Source organism: Oncorhynchus keta, chromosome 6 (assembly GCF_023373465.1).
Source record: "Oncorhynchus keta strain PuntledgeMale-10-30-2019 chromosome 6, Oket_V2, whole genome shotgun sequence".
Classification (NCBI taxonomy): Eukaryota; Metazoa; Chordata; class Actinopteri; order Salmoniformes; family Salmonidae; genus Oncorhynchus; species Oncorhynchus keta.
Window position 1 is genome coordinate 13,380,014 of NC_068426.1, and position 17,478 is coordinate 13,397,491.

The following is a 17,478-nucleotide window of genomic DNA, read 5'->3' on the forward strand; positions in this document are numbered from 1 at the left end:
TTATTGCTACTATAAACTGGTTACCAATGTGATTAAAGCAGTAAAAATAAATGTTTTGTCATACCCGTGGTATATGGTCTGATATACCACGGCTGTCAGCCAATCAGCATTCAGGGTGTGAACCACCCAGTTTATAATATGAGTTATACCGTGCTAAAGATTCAGAAGGGCCTTAGTAAAATGTTATGATAGGCATGATAACACCTTGTCTGGAATGTTAAATTCAATCAATGTGGTCTGGTTTGTATTTTGCATATTTCTAATCAGTCATCTTATTGGCACAGAGCTAAGGGCCCAATATGCTCTGAGGGTAAGCTGTGGTTAGTTTGAATGTTAAATTGGTACATCAACTGGTTAGTGTTTAAAAGCAGAGTTCCTGACTTGGCTTGATCCTGGTCATAGGGTCAACAAAGGGTATTTTCAAATGGGTTAAGTCTTTGCAAGTGGGGAAGGTGGCACAATAGTGGGTATACTTTGAATTGAATTGAGCTATCAGTGTGTTCACAGAGAGTAATGGAGAGAAAGGAGAGTCATGGGAAAGTGTAAGCACATAACTTCCCTTCATAAAACACAGGAAGTCGTTTCTTTGAATTGATGGACAACTAGGGACTGGGCACTTCCCCTTCATCCTCTCGGTCAGAGGCTGGTGGACCAATCAGTAATGTTTCTCTGGAGCAGCAGTGACAATAAGCACTGTTACTGTTAAATCATCACTCAGTGAGATCAGCATGTTGAGAGAGGGTCATGTAATGTGTGTCCTTATCAGGAGATTGCTGATTAACTTCATAGCTATGCAGTGTTGCACTGACAGTAATTTACCTGTCTGTCAGGGTCTCAGCCCCTTTGTCCCTGAACATGTCTGTGATATGGTTGCCAAGATGTAGGGAAATCATCTGGAGGTATAGTAGGGAGAGTATAGTGGTGTTTAGTGGGGTCACATTAGCGTGGGGCTTTTAGCATTGCCAATTAACCGCAGCATGGACTATACATGAACCATCCAGTTTAGAGAATTTAGAGAGACCAGGATGTTAATTTAAATGGAAGGGTTACTGTGAGATACTGTAATATCTTGTTGTAAGAACCACCAGCATTAGATGAAATGTTCCTTTACCAGCTAATTATTCCAGTTGTTTAGCAGGTTAGTTATCATTATCAGCAATGATGTTCGCATCACAAGAATAACAAACAGATGATAACAATGTAATAAAATCAGCAGCGTCTAATTAAACACAGTAATTAGGAGGGACTTTGTTGGAGGGTTAGTCAGGGGTTATGTTTATTTAGTTAAATAGTTTTAAAATCTCTGAAGAGGTGCAGCATTCCCAGGGGATGGCAAAGGATACCTGGTAGATGTACTGTCTGTCTCCCATGATACTAGATGGCATTAGGTAAGTTATTCTAAATGGCTATCGGTTATATGGCTGAGATGGCTGTTTGCCATCACAGTCACAACCATCCACAGTCAATTTCAGTCCAGTCCCAAACGAACCCAACATGCTGGCATCTGTATCTCTATACTGTACATACAGTCGGTAACAGCATTTCATCCTTTGCTTGCCACCTTTGTCTCTTAGCACTGCACCTCTTACAGGGATTAGACAGAGGGATTTAAACTGGATTTAGCAACTGTTTAATGGATGAATTCATTTTCTGTTTACCTTTGTCGAGTAGCCACTCGTCAACTACCCGACCAAGTCGGTATGGGATTCTTTGTCTAGCAATAGCCAGGCGCTCATTATCAAAGTTCCCTTCAAAGAATTTGGAGAGACAGATTAGAGGTTAAAGTCTGGAAGTTGAAAGATCACAAGGTTAGAGACAGGGCATCATGGCTAACACGTTTAGCAAGTTATCAATTTTAACCCAGCTTCAGGTTTAAAAAAACTTGTGCTTTACTTAGTGGTATTTATTAAAAGGGACAGCAACAAAGGGCAGACTAGTTAGAATGGTGTTTAGTTTTATTTATAAACTTCTGAGCTGGTTCATTTAGTGGGGATTGGTGTATTTATGTACGTTTTAACATCAGGGTTTAAATGCAAACAAAATGGAAGAACAGATAGAACTGTACTTGGGAGAAATCAGCAAGGGAGAAACAACGCATGCAACATCAATTCACAATTTCACCTTTAGAACCATGAACACAGTTTAAGTAAATTGCAGGAAGAGATTTTCTGGTTGTTATCATCTCAATGGAAGGGCATTACTATGGTGATTATTACTGTTAGGGGAAGTAGCCTAGCAGGGTTCCTTATTCTTGAAGAAAGTGATTCATGATAGCATAAAAATGTGATACACAGACATTACAATCAACTGCTAGTTACTCAGAAAAAAATAAATATAAAAATAAATACAAAAGTTGACATACCTACTCATTCAAGGGTTTTTCTATATTTCAACTATTTTCTATGTTGTAGAATAAAAGTGAAGACATCAAAACTATGAAATAACACATTATGGAATGATGTAGTAACCAAAAAAGTGTTAAACAAATCAAAATATATTTTAGATTCTTCAAAGTAGCCACCCCTTGCATTGATGACAGCTTTGCACACTGCACACTTGGCATTCTCTCAACCAGCTTCATGAGGAATGCTTTTCCAACAGTCTTGAAGGAGTTCCCACATATGCTGAGCACTTGTTGGCTGCTTTTCCTTCACTCTTCCGTCCAATTCATCCCAAACTCAATTGTTTTGAGGTCGGGTGATTGTGGAGGCCAGGTCATCTGATTCCATCAATCTCCTTCTTGGTCAAAAATACCTTACACAACAATCTGAGGTGCAATCTGAGGTGCAGTTAACTCTAATTAACTAATCCTATGCAACAGAGGTAACTCTGGGTCTTCCTTTCCTGTGACGGTCCTCATGAGAGCCAGTTTCATCATAGCGCTTGATGGTTGTTGAGAATGCACTTGTCCTGGTAATCTGTCTGGCTTTGCGACCTTGTGAATGTTAACCTGTTTAAAGGTCTTACTCACATCAGCTACGGAGAGCGTGAACACACAGCAGTCCGGAACAGCTGGTGCTCTCATGCATGGTTCAATTCTACGAAACAGTCATGTAGCTTATCACCTGCTTCATCTGACCACTTCCATATTGAGCGTGCCACTGGTACTACCTGTTTGAGTTTTTTCTTGTAAGCAGGAATCAGGAGGATAGAGTTACACTTACAGGTATATTTTCCAAATGGAGGGCGAGGGAGAGCTTTGTATGTGTCTCTGTGTGTAGAGCAAAGGTGATCTAGAGTTTTTATTTACCTCTAGTTGTATAGGTGTAATGCTGGTAGAAATGAGGTAAAACAGATTTCATTTTTCCTGCATTAATGTCGCCGGCCACTAGGAGCTCCGTCTCTGGGTGAGCATTTCCTTTTTTGCATGCGGCCCTTTACAGCTCGTTGAGAGCGGTCTTTGTGCTAGCATCGGTTTCTGGTGGTAAATAGACAGCTACAAAAAATATATATGAAAATGATCTTGGTAAATAGTATGGTTAAAGCTTATTGTTAGGTATTCTAACTCAGGCGAGCAGAATCTTGAGACTTCCTTAATATTTGAGATTGCTCAACATTTGTGAGCCAACCCTTGAGCTTCCCCGATGCCACCGTTCTGTCCTGCTGATGTACAGAAAAACCAGCTAGATTTATATTTACCATGTCCTTGTTCAGCCATAACTCAGAGAACCATAGGATATTACAGTTCTTCAGATCACTTTGATAGGAAAGTCGCGAACGGAGCTCATCCAGTTTTTTCTCCAGTGACTGCATGTTCGCCAATATAACTATTTATCCAATCTCCGACGTAGTCTCATTAGGTATCCCGCAATGCGGCCTGAATAGAGTACAACAGTATGAGTCATAATACCCATTGCAAGATGGCGCCGACAAAGATGGTTGCCTTGCTTCGAGTCCTTAGGAAACTATGCAGTATTTTTTTTTAAATGTATTACATGACAAGGTACAAGCTGACAAGGTACAAATCTGTTGTTCTGCCCCTGAACAGGCAGTTAACCCACTGTTCCCAGGCCGTCATCGAAAATAAGAATGTGTTCTTAACTGACTTGCCTGGTTAAATAAAGGTAAAATTAAAATAAAAAATTGTTACATTTACATTGTTACCCCCGGAAATATTAAGTCGTATTGCATACAGTCGGGAGGAACTATTGGATATAAGAGCGACGTAAACTTGACAACATTACGATCAGGAATACAACTTTCCCGAAGCAGATCCATTGTTCATACCACCATGCAGGACATTGGATCTAATCCCAGAGGCCAACCCAAAACAACTTTGCCGCAAAAGAGGTAGACGGAGCGGCCTCCTGGTCAGTCTTCAAAGGAGTGCCTACCACTTCCGAGTATTCTACTCGCCAATGTCCAGTCTCTAGACAACAAGGTGGATGAAATCATGTCAAGGGTTGCCTTCCAGAGAGACATCAGAGATTGTAACATTCTCTGTTTCACGGAAACATGGCTCTCTCGGGATATGTTGTTGGAGTCGGTATGCCACTGGGTTTCTTCATGCGTCGCGCTGACAGAAATAAACACCTCTCTGGGAAGAAGAAGGGCGGGGGTGTATGCTTCATGATTAACGACTCATGGTATAACCATAACAACATACAGGAACTCAAGTCCTTCTGCTCACCCGACCTAGAATTCCTTACAATCAAATGCCGACCATATCATCTCCCAAGACAATTCTCGTCAGTTATCGTCACAGCTGTGTATATACCCCCTCAAGCAGATACCACAACTGCCCTCAAGGAACTTCACTGGACTCTGCATTTATTGTAGCTGGGGATTTTAACAAATCAAATTTGAGAACAAGGCTAAGCTAAATGTTATCAGCATATTGATTGCAGCACTCACACGGGCAATACGCTTGATCACTGCTACTCTAACTTCCGCGATGCATACAAAGTCCTCCCCCGCCCTCCCTTCGGCAAATCCGACCACGACGCCATCTTACTCCTACCGTCTTATAGACAGAAACTCAAACAGGATGTACCAGTGACAAGAGCCATTCAACGCTGGTCTGACCAATCGGAATCCACACTTTAAGTTTGTTTTGATCACGCGGACTGGGATATTTTTCGGTCAGCCTCAGAGAACAACATTGATCTATACGCTGACTTGTTGAGTGAGTTTATAAGGAAGTGCAAAGTGTACCCACTTTGACTATTAAAACCTACCTTAACCTATCTCCAAAGTGGAGTTGCAATTCAATGGCCCTGACACGAGACGTATGTGTTTGTGACAAATAAAATTGGATTTGATAATCTTGCTCTGATTGTCATCCTGAGGGTCCCAGAGAGAAAATGTAGCATAGTCTTTTTTGGTAAAATCCATTTTTATATTCAAATGTAGGATCTGGGTTCTACAGTTTGAACCTCTGCTGTCTTTAGATGAACACAAAAGTGTCAACTAGAGAATAAATGCAGGAGTTTGCAGGGATTTGTAGTTTTGCATGATGTCTAATTTGAAGCTACTAAGCATTTCCGAATCTGAGAGTAAATAGAGCCGAAGATATTGAAAAAGTCACCTTGTCTGAGAGAGATATACATGGTTATCAAAACCACAGGCCCTATTTTAAGTGTTTCTAAAATACCCTATTGGAAAAATAAATGTTGGGAAAACTATTTGTGTCACGCCCTGATCTGTTTCACCTGTCCTCGTGCTTGTCTCCACCCACTCCAGGTGTCGCCTGTCTTCTCCACTTCTCCTCTGGGTATTTATACCTGTGTTTTCTGTCTGTCTGTGCCAGTTCGTCTTGTTTGTCAAGCTTACCAGCGGTTGTCCTGTCAGCTCCTGTCTTTTCCCAGCCTTTCTTTTTCTCGTCTTCCTGGTTTATGACCCTTGTCTGTCCTGACCCTGTACCCGCCCGCCTGACCTCACTGCCTGTCCCTGACCCTGCCTGCCATCCTGTACCTTAGCTCCACCTCTGGATTACTGAACTCTGCCTGCCTGCCGTCCTGTACTTTTGCTCCTACTCTGGATTATCAACCCCTGCCTACCTTGACCTGTCATTTGCCTGCCCCTGTTGTTACAATTTGAACAATGTTCCCTGTTTGACCGCTAGGTTTTTTGGTTATTATATCACCTCCACAGTGGGGCTCTATAGCGTCCTCTCCTCTTTCTTTGAGTGTTGGTGATTTGGGCCTGGTCTGTGATAATCAATATGTCTTTCGCCTCTGACTAATGGAAGTAGAAGTTTAGTGATAGCTGTTCTGATGTCCAGCTCTTTATGGTCGTAGGAAACCATGGTGGAAACATCATGTACAAGAAAAGTTCAGATCAGGGCAAAGAAATATAAAAAAAATAGCACAATTATCCAGGAGCCAATAAAACGGCTGTTATTCACTCCAGCCTCATTTCATCATTGGATTACACATCTTGTATCAGACTAAAAATGAAATAACCTTCCAAAATGTCACGAATACCACCGAAGGTGGCTCCCCTTCCTGTTCGGGTGGCGCTCGGCGGTCGTCGTCGCCGGTCTATTAGCTGCCACTGAAGGTGGCTCCCCTTCCTGCTCGGGTGGCGCTCGGCGGTCATCGTCGCCGGTCTATTAGCTGCCACTGAAGGTGGATCCCCTTCCTGCTCGGGTGGCGCTCGGCGGTCGTCGTCGCCGGTCTATTAGCTGCCACTGAAGGTGGCTCCCCTTCCTGCTCGGGTGGCGCTCGGCGGTCATCGTCGCCGGTCTATTAGCTGCCACTGAAGGTGGATCCCCTTCCTGCTCGGGTGGCGCTCGGCGGTCGTCGTCGCCGGTCTATTAGCTGCCACTGAAGGTGGATCCCCTTCCTGCTCGGGTGGAGCTCGGCGGTCGTCGTCGCCGGTCTATTAGCTGCCACTGAAGGTGGATCCCCTTCCTGCTCGGGTGGCGCTCGGCGGTCGTCGTCGCCGGTCTATTAGCTGCCACTGAAGGTGGCTCCCCTTCCTGCTCGGGTGGCGCTCGGCGGTCGTCGTCGCCGGTCTATTAGCTGCCACTGAAGGTGGCTCCCCTTCCTGCTCGGGTGGCGGTCGACGTCGCCGGTCTATTAGCTGCCACTGAAGGTGGCTCCCCTTCCTGCTCGGGTGGCGCTCGGCGGTCGTCAACGCCGGTCTATTAGCTGCCACTGAAGGTGGCTTCCCTTCCTGCTCGGGTGGCGGTCGACGTCGCCGGTCTATTAGCTGCCACTGAAGGTGGCTCCCCTTCCTGCTCGGGTGGCGCTCGGCGGTCGTCGTCGCCGGTCTATTAGCTGCCACTGAAGGTGGCTCCCCTTCCTGCTCGGGTGGCGGTCGACGTCGCCGGTCTATTAGCTGCCACTGAAGGTGGCTCCCCTTCCTGCTCGGGTGGCGCTCGGCGGTCGTCGTCGCCGGTCTATTAGCTGCCACTGAAGGTGGCTTCCCTTCCTGCTCGGGTGGCGCTCGGCGGTCGTCGTCGCCGGTCTATTAGCTGCCACTGAAGGTGGCTCCCCTTCCTGCTCGGGTGGCGGTCGACGTCGCCGGTCTATTAGCTGCCACTGAAGGTGGCTTCCCTTCCTGCTCGGGTGGCGGTCGTCGTCGCCGGTCTATTAGCTGCCACTGAAGGTGGCTCCCCTTCCTGCTCGGGTGGCGGTCGTCGTCGCCGGTCTATTAGCTGCCACTGAAGGTGGCTTCCCTTCCTGCTCGGGTGGCGCTCGGCGGTCGTCGTCGCCGGTCTATTAGCTGCCACTGAAGGTGGCTCCCCTTCCTGCTCGGGTGGCGGTCGACGTCGCCGGTCTATTAGCTGCCACTGAAGGTGGCTTCCCTTCCTGCTCGGGTGGCGGTCGTCGTCGCCGGTCTATTAGCTGCCACTGAAGGTGGCTTCCCTTCCTGCTCGGGTGGCGCTCGGCGGTCGTCGTCGCCGGTCTATTAGCTGCCACTGAAGGTGGCTCCCCTTCCTGCTCGGGTGGCGGTCGTCGTCGCCGGTCTATTAGCTGCCACTGAAGGTGGCTCCCCTTCCTGCTCGGGTGGCGGTCGTCGTCGCCGGTCTATTAGCTGCCACTGAAGGTGGCTCCCCTTCCTGCTCGGGTGGCGCTCGGCGGTCGTCGTCGCCGGTCTATTAGCTGCCACTGATCCCTTTTTCCTTTTCGTTTGTTTTTGTCTAATTGTTTTCACCTGTTCCTTGTTTGGGTTTTGGGATGGGTGTTATTGAAGTTCGTTTTGCCAGCTGGTGTTTGTGCGGGCTTGTTGGTTGTTATGTTTGGTGATGTATCGTGTTTGTTTTGGGTTTTCGCTGTCCAGTGTGCGTCTAGGTTTTGGGTTGATTTAGCGCCAGTGTTTTGGGCATTCACCCATGTTTTGGCTTGGTTTAGCGCCAGTGTTTTGGGCATTCACCCATGTTTTGGCTTGGTTTAGTGCCAGTGTTTTGGGCATTCACCCATGTTTTGGCTTGGTTTAGTGCCAGTGTTTTGGGCATTCACCCATGTTTTGGTTTGGTTTAGCGCCAGTGTTTTGGGCATTCACCCATGTTTTGGCTTGGTTTAGTGCCAGTGTTTTGGGCATTCACCCATGTTTTGGCTTGGTTTAGTGCCAGTGTTTTGGGCATTCACCCATGTTTTGGCTTGGTTTAGCGCCAGTGTTTTGGGCATTCACCCATGTTTTGGCTTGGTTTAGTGCCAGTGTTTTGGGCATTCACCCATGTTTTGGCTTGGTTTAGTGCCAGTGTTTTGGGCATTCACCCATGTTTTGGCTTGGTTTAGTGCCAGTGTTTTGGGCATTCACCCATGTTTTGGCTTGGTTTAGTGCCAGTGTTTTGGGCATTCACCCATGTTTTGGCTTGGTTTAGTGCCAGTGTTTTGGGCATTCACCCATGTTTTGGACCTGTTACGATTTGAAGGACATTAAAGCGTTTTCCCGTTCATTTCGCTCTCTGCATCTGATTCCTCACTCATTCCACTCACCCGACGTTACACAAAAGAAGGACCACAATGGCATCTCAGCCTTCTCTCTCATCTATCTCCACTGCTCTACTCCTTCCACATACACAGTCATATTATATTTGGGTCAATCACTGACTGGGTTAGTGCCCCAGAGGTGGCATGCCAAAGTGGATGAGGTAGCCATCATAAAATAAAAACCTTGGGTAAAACTAGCCTTGAGCCGCCCTCCACTTGATAAAAACCTTGGGTAAAACTAGCCTTGAGCCGCCCTCCACTTGATAAAAACCTTGGGTAAAACTAGCTTTGAGCCGCCCTCCACTTGATAAAAACCTTGGGTAAAACTAGCCTTGAGCCGCCCTCCACTTGATAAAAACCTTGGGTAAAACTAGCCTTGAGCCGCCCTCCACTTGATAAAAACCTTGGGTAAAACTAGCCTTGAGCCGCCCTCCACTTGATAAAAACCTTGGGTAAAACTAGCCTTGAGCCGCCCTCCACTTGATAAAAACCTTGGGTAAAACTAGCCTTGAGCCGCCCTCCACTTGATAAAAACCTTGGGTAAAACTAGCCTTGAGCCGCCCTCCACTTGATAAAAACCTTGGCTGTACTGTAACTAAACCTCTGGTGTAACTCTGTAATGTACAGTTCATTTTACCCTGGTCTTCTACACTTAACAGATATAAAGACATGCCTGTATCAAAAATCAAAACACACACACAACTCCTACCATAAAGATAAAGTACAAAGAAATGCCTGTATCAAAAATCAAAACACACACACAACTCCTACCATAAAGATAAAGTACAAAGAAATGCCTGTATCAAAAATCAAAACACACACACAACTCCTACCATAAAGATAAAGTACAAAGAAATGCCTGTATCAAAAATCAAAACACACACACAACTCCTACCATAAAGATAAAGTACAAAGACATGCCTGTATCAAAAATCAAAACACACACACAACTCCTACCATAAAGATAAAGTACAAAGAAATGCCTGTATCAAAAATCAAAACACACACACAACTCCTACCATAAAGATAAAGTACAAAGAAATGCCTGTATCAAAAATCAAAACACACACACAACTCCTACCATAAAGATAAAGTACAAAGAAATGCCTGTATCAAAAATCAAAACACACACACAACTCCTACCATAAAGATAAAGTACAAAGAAATGCCTGTATCAAAAATCAAAACACACACACAACTCCTACCATAAAGATAAAGTACAAAGACATGCCTGTATCAAAAATCAAAACACACACACAACTCCTACCATAAAGATAAAGTACAAAGAAATGCCTGTATCAAAAATCAAAACACACACACAACTCCTACCATAAAGATAAAGTACAAAGACATGCCTGTATCAAAAATCAAAACACACACACAACTCCTACCATAAAGATAAAGTACAAAGAAATGTGAGGGCCAAATGTGGGCATCCAACGAATTGAGTAACTACACAACACATGTTATAGTCTGATTATGTACTGAATATTCAGACAATGTGTTCCTGAGGAACTACATGAATGGAGTGGAGAAGACGAGAGTTCTCGTTCATTGAGAAAAGGGGAAAGTAGAATATATATTTAAGTAGTTAGAGAAGAGGTGAAAGCAGAATCTATATCTAAGTAGTTAGAGAAGAGGGGAAAGTAGAATCTGTATCTAAGTAGAGAAGAGGTGAAAGTAGAATCTATATCTAAGTAGTTAGAGAAAAGGGGAAAGTAGAATCTATATCTAAGTAGTTAGAGAAGAGGTGAAAGTAGAATCTATATCTAAGTAGTTAGAGAAGAGGTGAAAGCAGAATCTATATCTAAATATGTAGAGAAGAGGGGAAAGTAGAATATATATCTAAATATGTAGAAAAGAGGTGAAAGCAGAATCTATATCTAAGTAGTTAGAGAAGAGGGGAAAGTAGAATCTATATCTAAGTAGTTAGAGAAGAGGTGAAAGTAGAATCTATATCTAAATATGTAGAGAAGAGGGGAAAGTAGAATCTATATCTAAGTAGTTAGAGAAGAGGTGAAAGTAGAATCTATATCTAAGTAGTTAGAGAAAAGGAAAGGGGAAAGTAGAATCTATATCTAAGTAGTTAGAGAAAAGGGGAAAGTAGAATCTATATCTAAGTAGTTAGAGAAGAGGGGAAAGTAGAATCTGTATCTAAGTAGAGAAGAGGTGAAAGTAGAATCCATATCTAAATATGTAGAGAAGAGGGGAAAGTAGAATCTATATCTAAGTAGTTAGAGAAGAGGTGAAAGTAGAATCTATATCTAAGTAGTTAGAGAAAAGGAAAGGGGAAAGTAGAATCTATATCTAAGTAGTTAGAGAAGAGGTGAAAGTAGAATCTATATCTAAGTAGTTAGAGAAAAGGGGAAAGTAGAATCTATATCTAAGTAGTTAGAGAAGAGGGGAAAGTAGAATCTGTATCTAAGTAGAGAAGAGGTGAAAGTAGAATCTATATCTAAGTAGTTAGAGAAAAGGGGAAAGTAGAATCTATATCTAAGTAGTTAGAGAAGAGGTGAAAGTAGAATCTATATCTAAGTAGTTAGAGAAGAGGGGAAAGTAGAATCTGTATCTAAGTAGAGAAGAGGTGAAAGTAGAATCTATATCTAAGTAGTTAGAGAAAAGGGGAAAGTAGAATCTATATCTAAGTAGTTAGAGAAGAGGTGAAAGTAGAATCTATATCTAAGTAGTTAGAGAAGAGGTGAAAGCAGAATCTATATCTAAATATGTAGAGAAGAGGGGAAAGTAGAATATATATCTAAATATGTAGAAAAGAGGTGAAAGCAGAATCTATATCTAAGTAGTTAGAGAAAGGGGAAAGTAGAATCTATATCTAAGTAGTTAGAGAAGAGGTGAAAGTAGAATCTATATCTAAATATGTAGAGAAGAGGGGAAAGTAGAATCTATATCTAAGTAGTTAGAGAAGAGGTGAAAGTAGAATCTATATCTAAGTAGTTAGAGAAAAGGAAAGGGAAAGTAGAATCTATATCTAAGTAGTTAGAGAAAAGGGGAAAGTAGAATCTATATCTAAGTAGTTAGAGAAGAGGGGAAAGTAGAATCTGTATCTAAGTAGAGAAGAGGTGAAAGTAGAATCCATATCTAAATATGTAGAGAAGAGGGGAAAGTAGAATCTATATCTAAGTAGTTAGAGAAGAGGTGAAAGTAGAATCTATATCTAAGTAGTTAGAGAAAAGGAAAGGGGAAAGTAGAATCTATATCTAAGTAGTTAGAGAAGAGGTGAAAGTAGAATCTATATCTAAGTAGTTAGAGAAAAGGGGAAAGTAGAATCTATATCTAAGTAGTTAGAGAAGAGGGGAAAGTAGAATCTGTATCTAAGTAGAGAAGAGGTGAAAGTAGAATCTATATCTAAGTAGTTAGAGAAAAGGGGAAAGTAGAATCTATATCTAAGTAGTTAGAGAAGAGGTGAAAGTAGAATCTATATCTAAGTAGTTAGAGAAGAGGGGAAAGCAGAATCTATATCTAAATATGTAGAGAAGAGGGGAAAGTAGAATATATATCTAAATATGTAGAGAAGAGGTGAAAGTAGAATCTATATCTAAGTAGTTAGAGAAGAGGTGAAAGTAGAATCTATATCTAAGTAGTTAGAGAAGAGGTGAAAGTAGAATCTATATCTAAGTAGTTAGAGAAGAGGGGAAAGTAGAATCTATATCTAAATATGTAGAGAAGAGGGGAAAGTAGAATCTATATCTAAATATGTAGAGAAGAGGGGAAAGTAGATTCTATATCTAAGTAGTTAGAGAAGAGGTGAAAGTAGAATCTATATCTAAATATGTAGAGAAGAGGGGAAAGTAGAATCTATATCTAAATATGTAGAGAAGAGGGGAAAGTAGAATCTATATCTAAGTAGTTAGAGAAGAGGTGAAAGTAGAATCTATATCTAAATATGTAGAGAAGAGGGGAAAGTAGAATCTATATCTAAATATGTAGAGAAGAGGTGAAAGTAGAATCTATACTTAGTAGTTAGAGAAGAGGTGAAAGTAGAATCTATATCTAAATATGTAGAGAAGAGGGGAAAGTAGAATCTATACTTAGTAGTTAGAGAAGAGGGGAAATTAGAATCTATATCTAAATATGTAGAGAAGAGGGGAAAGTAGAATCTATATCTAAGTAGTTAGAGAAGAGGTGAAAGTAGAATCTATACTTAGTAGTTAGAGAAGAGGTGAAAGTAGAATCTATATCTAAGTAGTTAGAGAAGAGGTGAAAGTAGAATCTATACTTAGTAGTTAGAGAAGTTTTGAAAGTAGAATCTGTATCTAAGTAGTTAGAGAAGAGGTGAAAGTAGAATCTATATCTAAGTAGTTAGAGAAGTTTTGAAAGTAGAATCTGTATCTAAGTAGTTAGAGAAGAGGTGAAATTAGAATCTATATCTAAATATGTAGAGAAGAGGGGAAAGTAGAATCTATATCTAAGTAGTTAGAGAAGAGGTGAAAGTAGAATCTATACTTAGTAGTTAGAGAAGAGGTGAAAGTAGAATCTATATCTAAGTAGTTAGAGAAGAGGTGAAAGTAGAATCTATATCTAAGTAGTTAGAGAAGAGGTGAAAGTAGAATCTATATCTAAGTAGTTAGAGAAGAGGTGAAAGTAGAATCTATATCTAAGTAGTTAGAGAAGAGGTGAAAGTAGAATCTATATCTAAATATGTAGAGAAGAGGGAATGTAGAATCTATATCTAAATATGTAGAGAAGAGGGGAAAGTAGATTCTATATCTAAGTAGTTAGAGAAGAGGGGAAAGTAGAATCTATATCTAAATATGTAGAGAAGAGGTGAAAGTAGAATCTATATCTAAGTAGTTAGAGAAGAGGTGAAAGTAGAATCTATACTTAGTAGTTAGAGAAGAGGGGAAAGTAGAATCTATACTTAGTAGTTAGAGAAGAGGGGAAAGTAGAATCTATATCTAAGTAGTTAGAGAAGAGGGGAAAGTAGAATCTATATCTAAGTAGTTAGAGAAGAGGGGAAAGTAGAATCTATATCTAAATATGTAGAGAAGAGGGGAATGTAGAATCTATATCTAAGTAGTTAGAGAATAGGTGAAAGTAGAATCTATACTTAGTAGTTAGAGAAGAGGGGAAAGTAGAATCTATATCTAAGTAGTTAGAGAAGAGGGGAAAGTAGAATCTATATCTAAGTAGTTAGAGAAGAGGGGAAAGTAGAATCTATATCTAAATATGTAGAGAAGAGGGGAATGTAGAATCTATATCTAAATATGTAGAGAAGAGGTGAAAGTAGAATCTATATCTAAGTAGTTAGAGAAGAGGTGAAAGTAGAATCTATACTTAGTAGTTAGAGAAGAGGGGAAAGTAGAATCTATATCTAAGTAGTTAGAGAAGAGGGGAAAGTAGAATCTATACTTAGTAGTTAGAGAAGAGGTGAAAGTAGAATCTATATCTAAGTAGTTAGAGAAGAGGGGAAAGTAGAATCTATATCTAAATATGTAGAGAAGAGGGGAAAGTAGAATATATATCTAAGTAGTTAGAGAAGAGGGGAAAGTAGAATCTATACTTAGTAGTTAGAGAAGAGGTGAAAGTAGAATCTATATCTAAGTAGTTAGAGAAGAGGGGAAAGTAGAATCTATATCTAAATATGTAGAGAAGAGGGGAAAGTAGAATATATATCTAAGTAGTTAGAGAAGAGGTGAAAGCAGAATCTATATCTAAATATGTAGAGAAGAGGGGAAAGTAGAATCTATATCTAAGTAGTTACAGAAGAGGGGAAGTAGAATCTATATCTAAGTCGATAGAGGAGAGGTAAAGTAGAATCTATATCTAAATATGTAGAGAAGAGGGGAAAGTAGAATATATATCTAAGTAGTTAGAGAAGAGGGGGAAAGTAGAATCTATATCTAAGTAGTTAGAGAAGAGGTGAAAGTAGAATCTATATCTAAGTAGTTAGAGAAGAGGTGAAAGTAGAATCTATATCTAAATATGTAGAGAAGAGGGGAAAGTAGAACATATATCTAAATATGTAGAGAAGAGGTGAAAGTAGAATCTATATCTAAGTAGTTAGAGAAGAGGTGAAAGTAGAAACTATATCTAAATATGTAGAGAAGAGGGGAAAGTAGAATCTATATCTAAGTAGTTAGAGAAGAGGTGAAAGTAGAATCTATACTTAGTAGTTAGAGAAGAGGGGAAAGTAGAATCTATATCTAAATAGTTAGAGAAGAGGTGAAAGTAGAATCTATATCTAAGTAGTTAGAGAAGAGGTGAAAGTAGAATCTATACTTAGTAGTTAGAGAAGAGGGGAAAGTAGAATCTATATCTAAATATGTAGAGAAGAGGGGAATGTAGAATCTATATCTAAGTAGTTAGAGAAGAGGGGAAAGTAGAATCTATATCTAAGTAGTTAGAGAAGAGGGGAAAGTAGAATCTATATCTAAATATGTAGAGAAGAGGGGAATGGGAATAAGTAGAATCTATATCTAAATGTAGTTAGTTAGAGAAGAGGTGAAAGTAGAATCTATACTTAGTAGTTAGAGAAGAGGGGAAAGTAGAATCTATATCTAAGTAGTTAGAGAAGAGGGGAAAGTAGAATCTATACTTAGTAGTTAGAGAAGAGGTGAAAGTAGAATCTATATCTAAGTAGTTAGAGAAGAGGGGAAAGTAGAATCTATATCTAAGTAGTTAGAGAAGAGGGGAAAGTAGAATCTATATCTAAATATGTAGAGAAGAGGGGAAAGTAGAATATATATCTAAGTAGTTAGAGAAGAGGTGAAAGCAGAATATATATCTAAATATGTAGAGAAGAGGGGAAAGTAGAATCTATATCTAAGTAGTTACAGAAGAGGGGAAGTAGAATCTATATCTAAGTCGATAGAGGAGAGGTAAAGTAGAATCTATATCTAAATATGTAGAGAAGAGGGGAAAGTAGAATATATATCTAAGTAGTTAGAGAAGAGGGGAAAGTAGAATCTATATCTAAGTAGTTAGAGAAGAGGTGAAAGTAGAATCTATATCTAAGTAGTTAGAGAAAAGGGGAAAGTAGAATCTATATCTAAGTAGTTAGAGAAGAGGTGAAAGTAGAATCTATATCTAAATATGTAGAGAAGAGGGGAAAGTAGAATATATATCTAAATATGTAGAGAAGAGGTGAAAGTAGAATCTATATCTAAGTAGTTAGAGAAGAGGTGAAAGTAGAAACTATATCTAAATATGTAGAGAAGAGGGGAAAGTAGAATCTATATCTAAGTAGTTAGAGAAGAGGTGAAAGTAGAATCTGTATTTAAGTAGTTAGAGAAAAGGGGAAAGTAGAATCTATATCTAAGTAGTTAGAGAAGAGGTGAAAGTAGAATCTATATCTAAGTAGTTAGAGAAGAGGTGAAAGTAGAATCTATACTTAGTAGTTAGAGAAGAGGGGAAAGTAGAATCTATATCTAAATATGTAGAGAAGAGGGGAATGTAGAATCTATATCTAAGTAGTTAGAGAAGAGGGGAAAGTAGAATCTATATCTAAGTAGTTAGAGAAGAGGGGAAAGTAGAATCTATATCTAAATATGTAGAGAAGAGGGGAAAGTAGAATCTATATCTAAGTAGTTAGAGAAGAGGTGAAAGTAGAATCTATACTTAGTAGTTAGAGAAGAGGGGAAAGTAGAATCTATATCTAAGTAGTTAGAGAAGAGGGGAAAGTAGAATCTATATCTAAATATGTAGAGAAGAGGGGAATGTAGAATCTATATCTAAGTAGTTAGAGAAGAGGGGAAAGTAGAATCTATATCTAAGTAGTTAGAGAAGAGGGGAAAGTAGAATCTATATCTAAGTAGTTAGAGAAGTTTTGAAAGTGGAATCTGTATCTAAGTAGTTAGAGAAGAGGGGAAAGTAGAATCTATATCTAAGTAGTTAGAGAAGAGGGGAAAGTAGAATCTATATCTAAATATGTAGAGAAGAGGGGAAAGTAGAATATATATCTAAGTAGTTAGAGAAGAGGGGAAGTAGAATCTATATCTAAGTCGATAGAGGAGAGGTAAATTAGAATCTATATCTAAGTAGTTAGAGAAGAGGTGAAAGTAGAATCTATATCTAAGTAGTTAGAGAAGAGGTGAAAGTAGAATCTATATCTAAATATGTAGAGAAGAGGGGAATGTAGAATCTATATATAAGTAGTTAGAGAAGAGGGGAAAGTAGAATCTATATCTAAGTAGTTAGAGAAGAGGTGAAAGTAGAATCTATATCTAAGTAGTTAGAGAAGAGGTGAAAGTAGAATCTATATCTAAATATGTAGAGAAGAGGGGAAAGTAGAATCTATATCTAAGTAGTTAGAGAAGAGGTGAAAGTAGAATCTATATCTAAATATGTAGAGAAGAGGGGAATGTAGAATCTATATATAAGTAGTTAGAGAAGAGGGGAAAGTAGAATCTATATCTAAATATGTAGAGAAGAGGGGAATGTAGAATCTATATATAAGTAGTTAGAGAAGAGGTGAAAGTAGAATCTATATCTAAATATGTAGAGAAGAGGGGAAAGTAGAATCTATATCTAAGTAGTTAGAGAAGAGGTGAAAGTAGAATCTATATCTAAATATGTAGAGAAGAGGGGAATGTAGAATCTATATATAAGTAGTTAGAGAAGAGGGGAAAGTAGAATCTAT

General features: G+C 40.0%; 1 protein-coding gene across 22 annotated transcripts in view; it reads right to left on the bottom strand.

Annotated features, from left to right (window-relative positions):
- Positions 1-17,478, bottom strand: part of LOC118375284 (neurexin-2-like) — a 411,303-nt gene that overhangs the window by 25,328 nt on the left and 368,497 nt on the right. For 19 of the 22 annotated variants that reach the window (XR_008139003.1, XM_052520781.1, XM_052520779.1 and 16 more), the window contains one exon: positions 1,659-1,748. The exons of the other annotated variants lie outside the window; for them this stretch is intronic. Coding sequence is in view for 18 of the 19 variants with exons in the window: in XM_052520781.1 (XP_052376741.1) it covers positions 1,659-1,748 (90 nt within the window). In the remaining variant the exon portion in view is untranslated. The remainder of the gene's footprint in view (positions 1-1,658; positions 1,749-17,478) is intronic. 22 annotated transcript variants of the gene reach the window in all.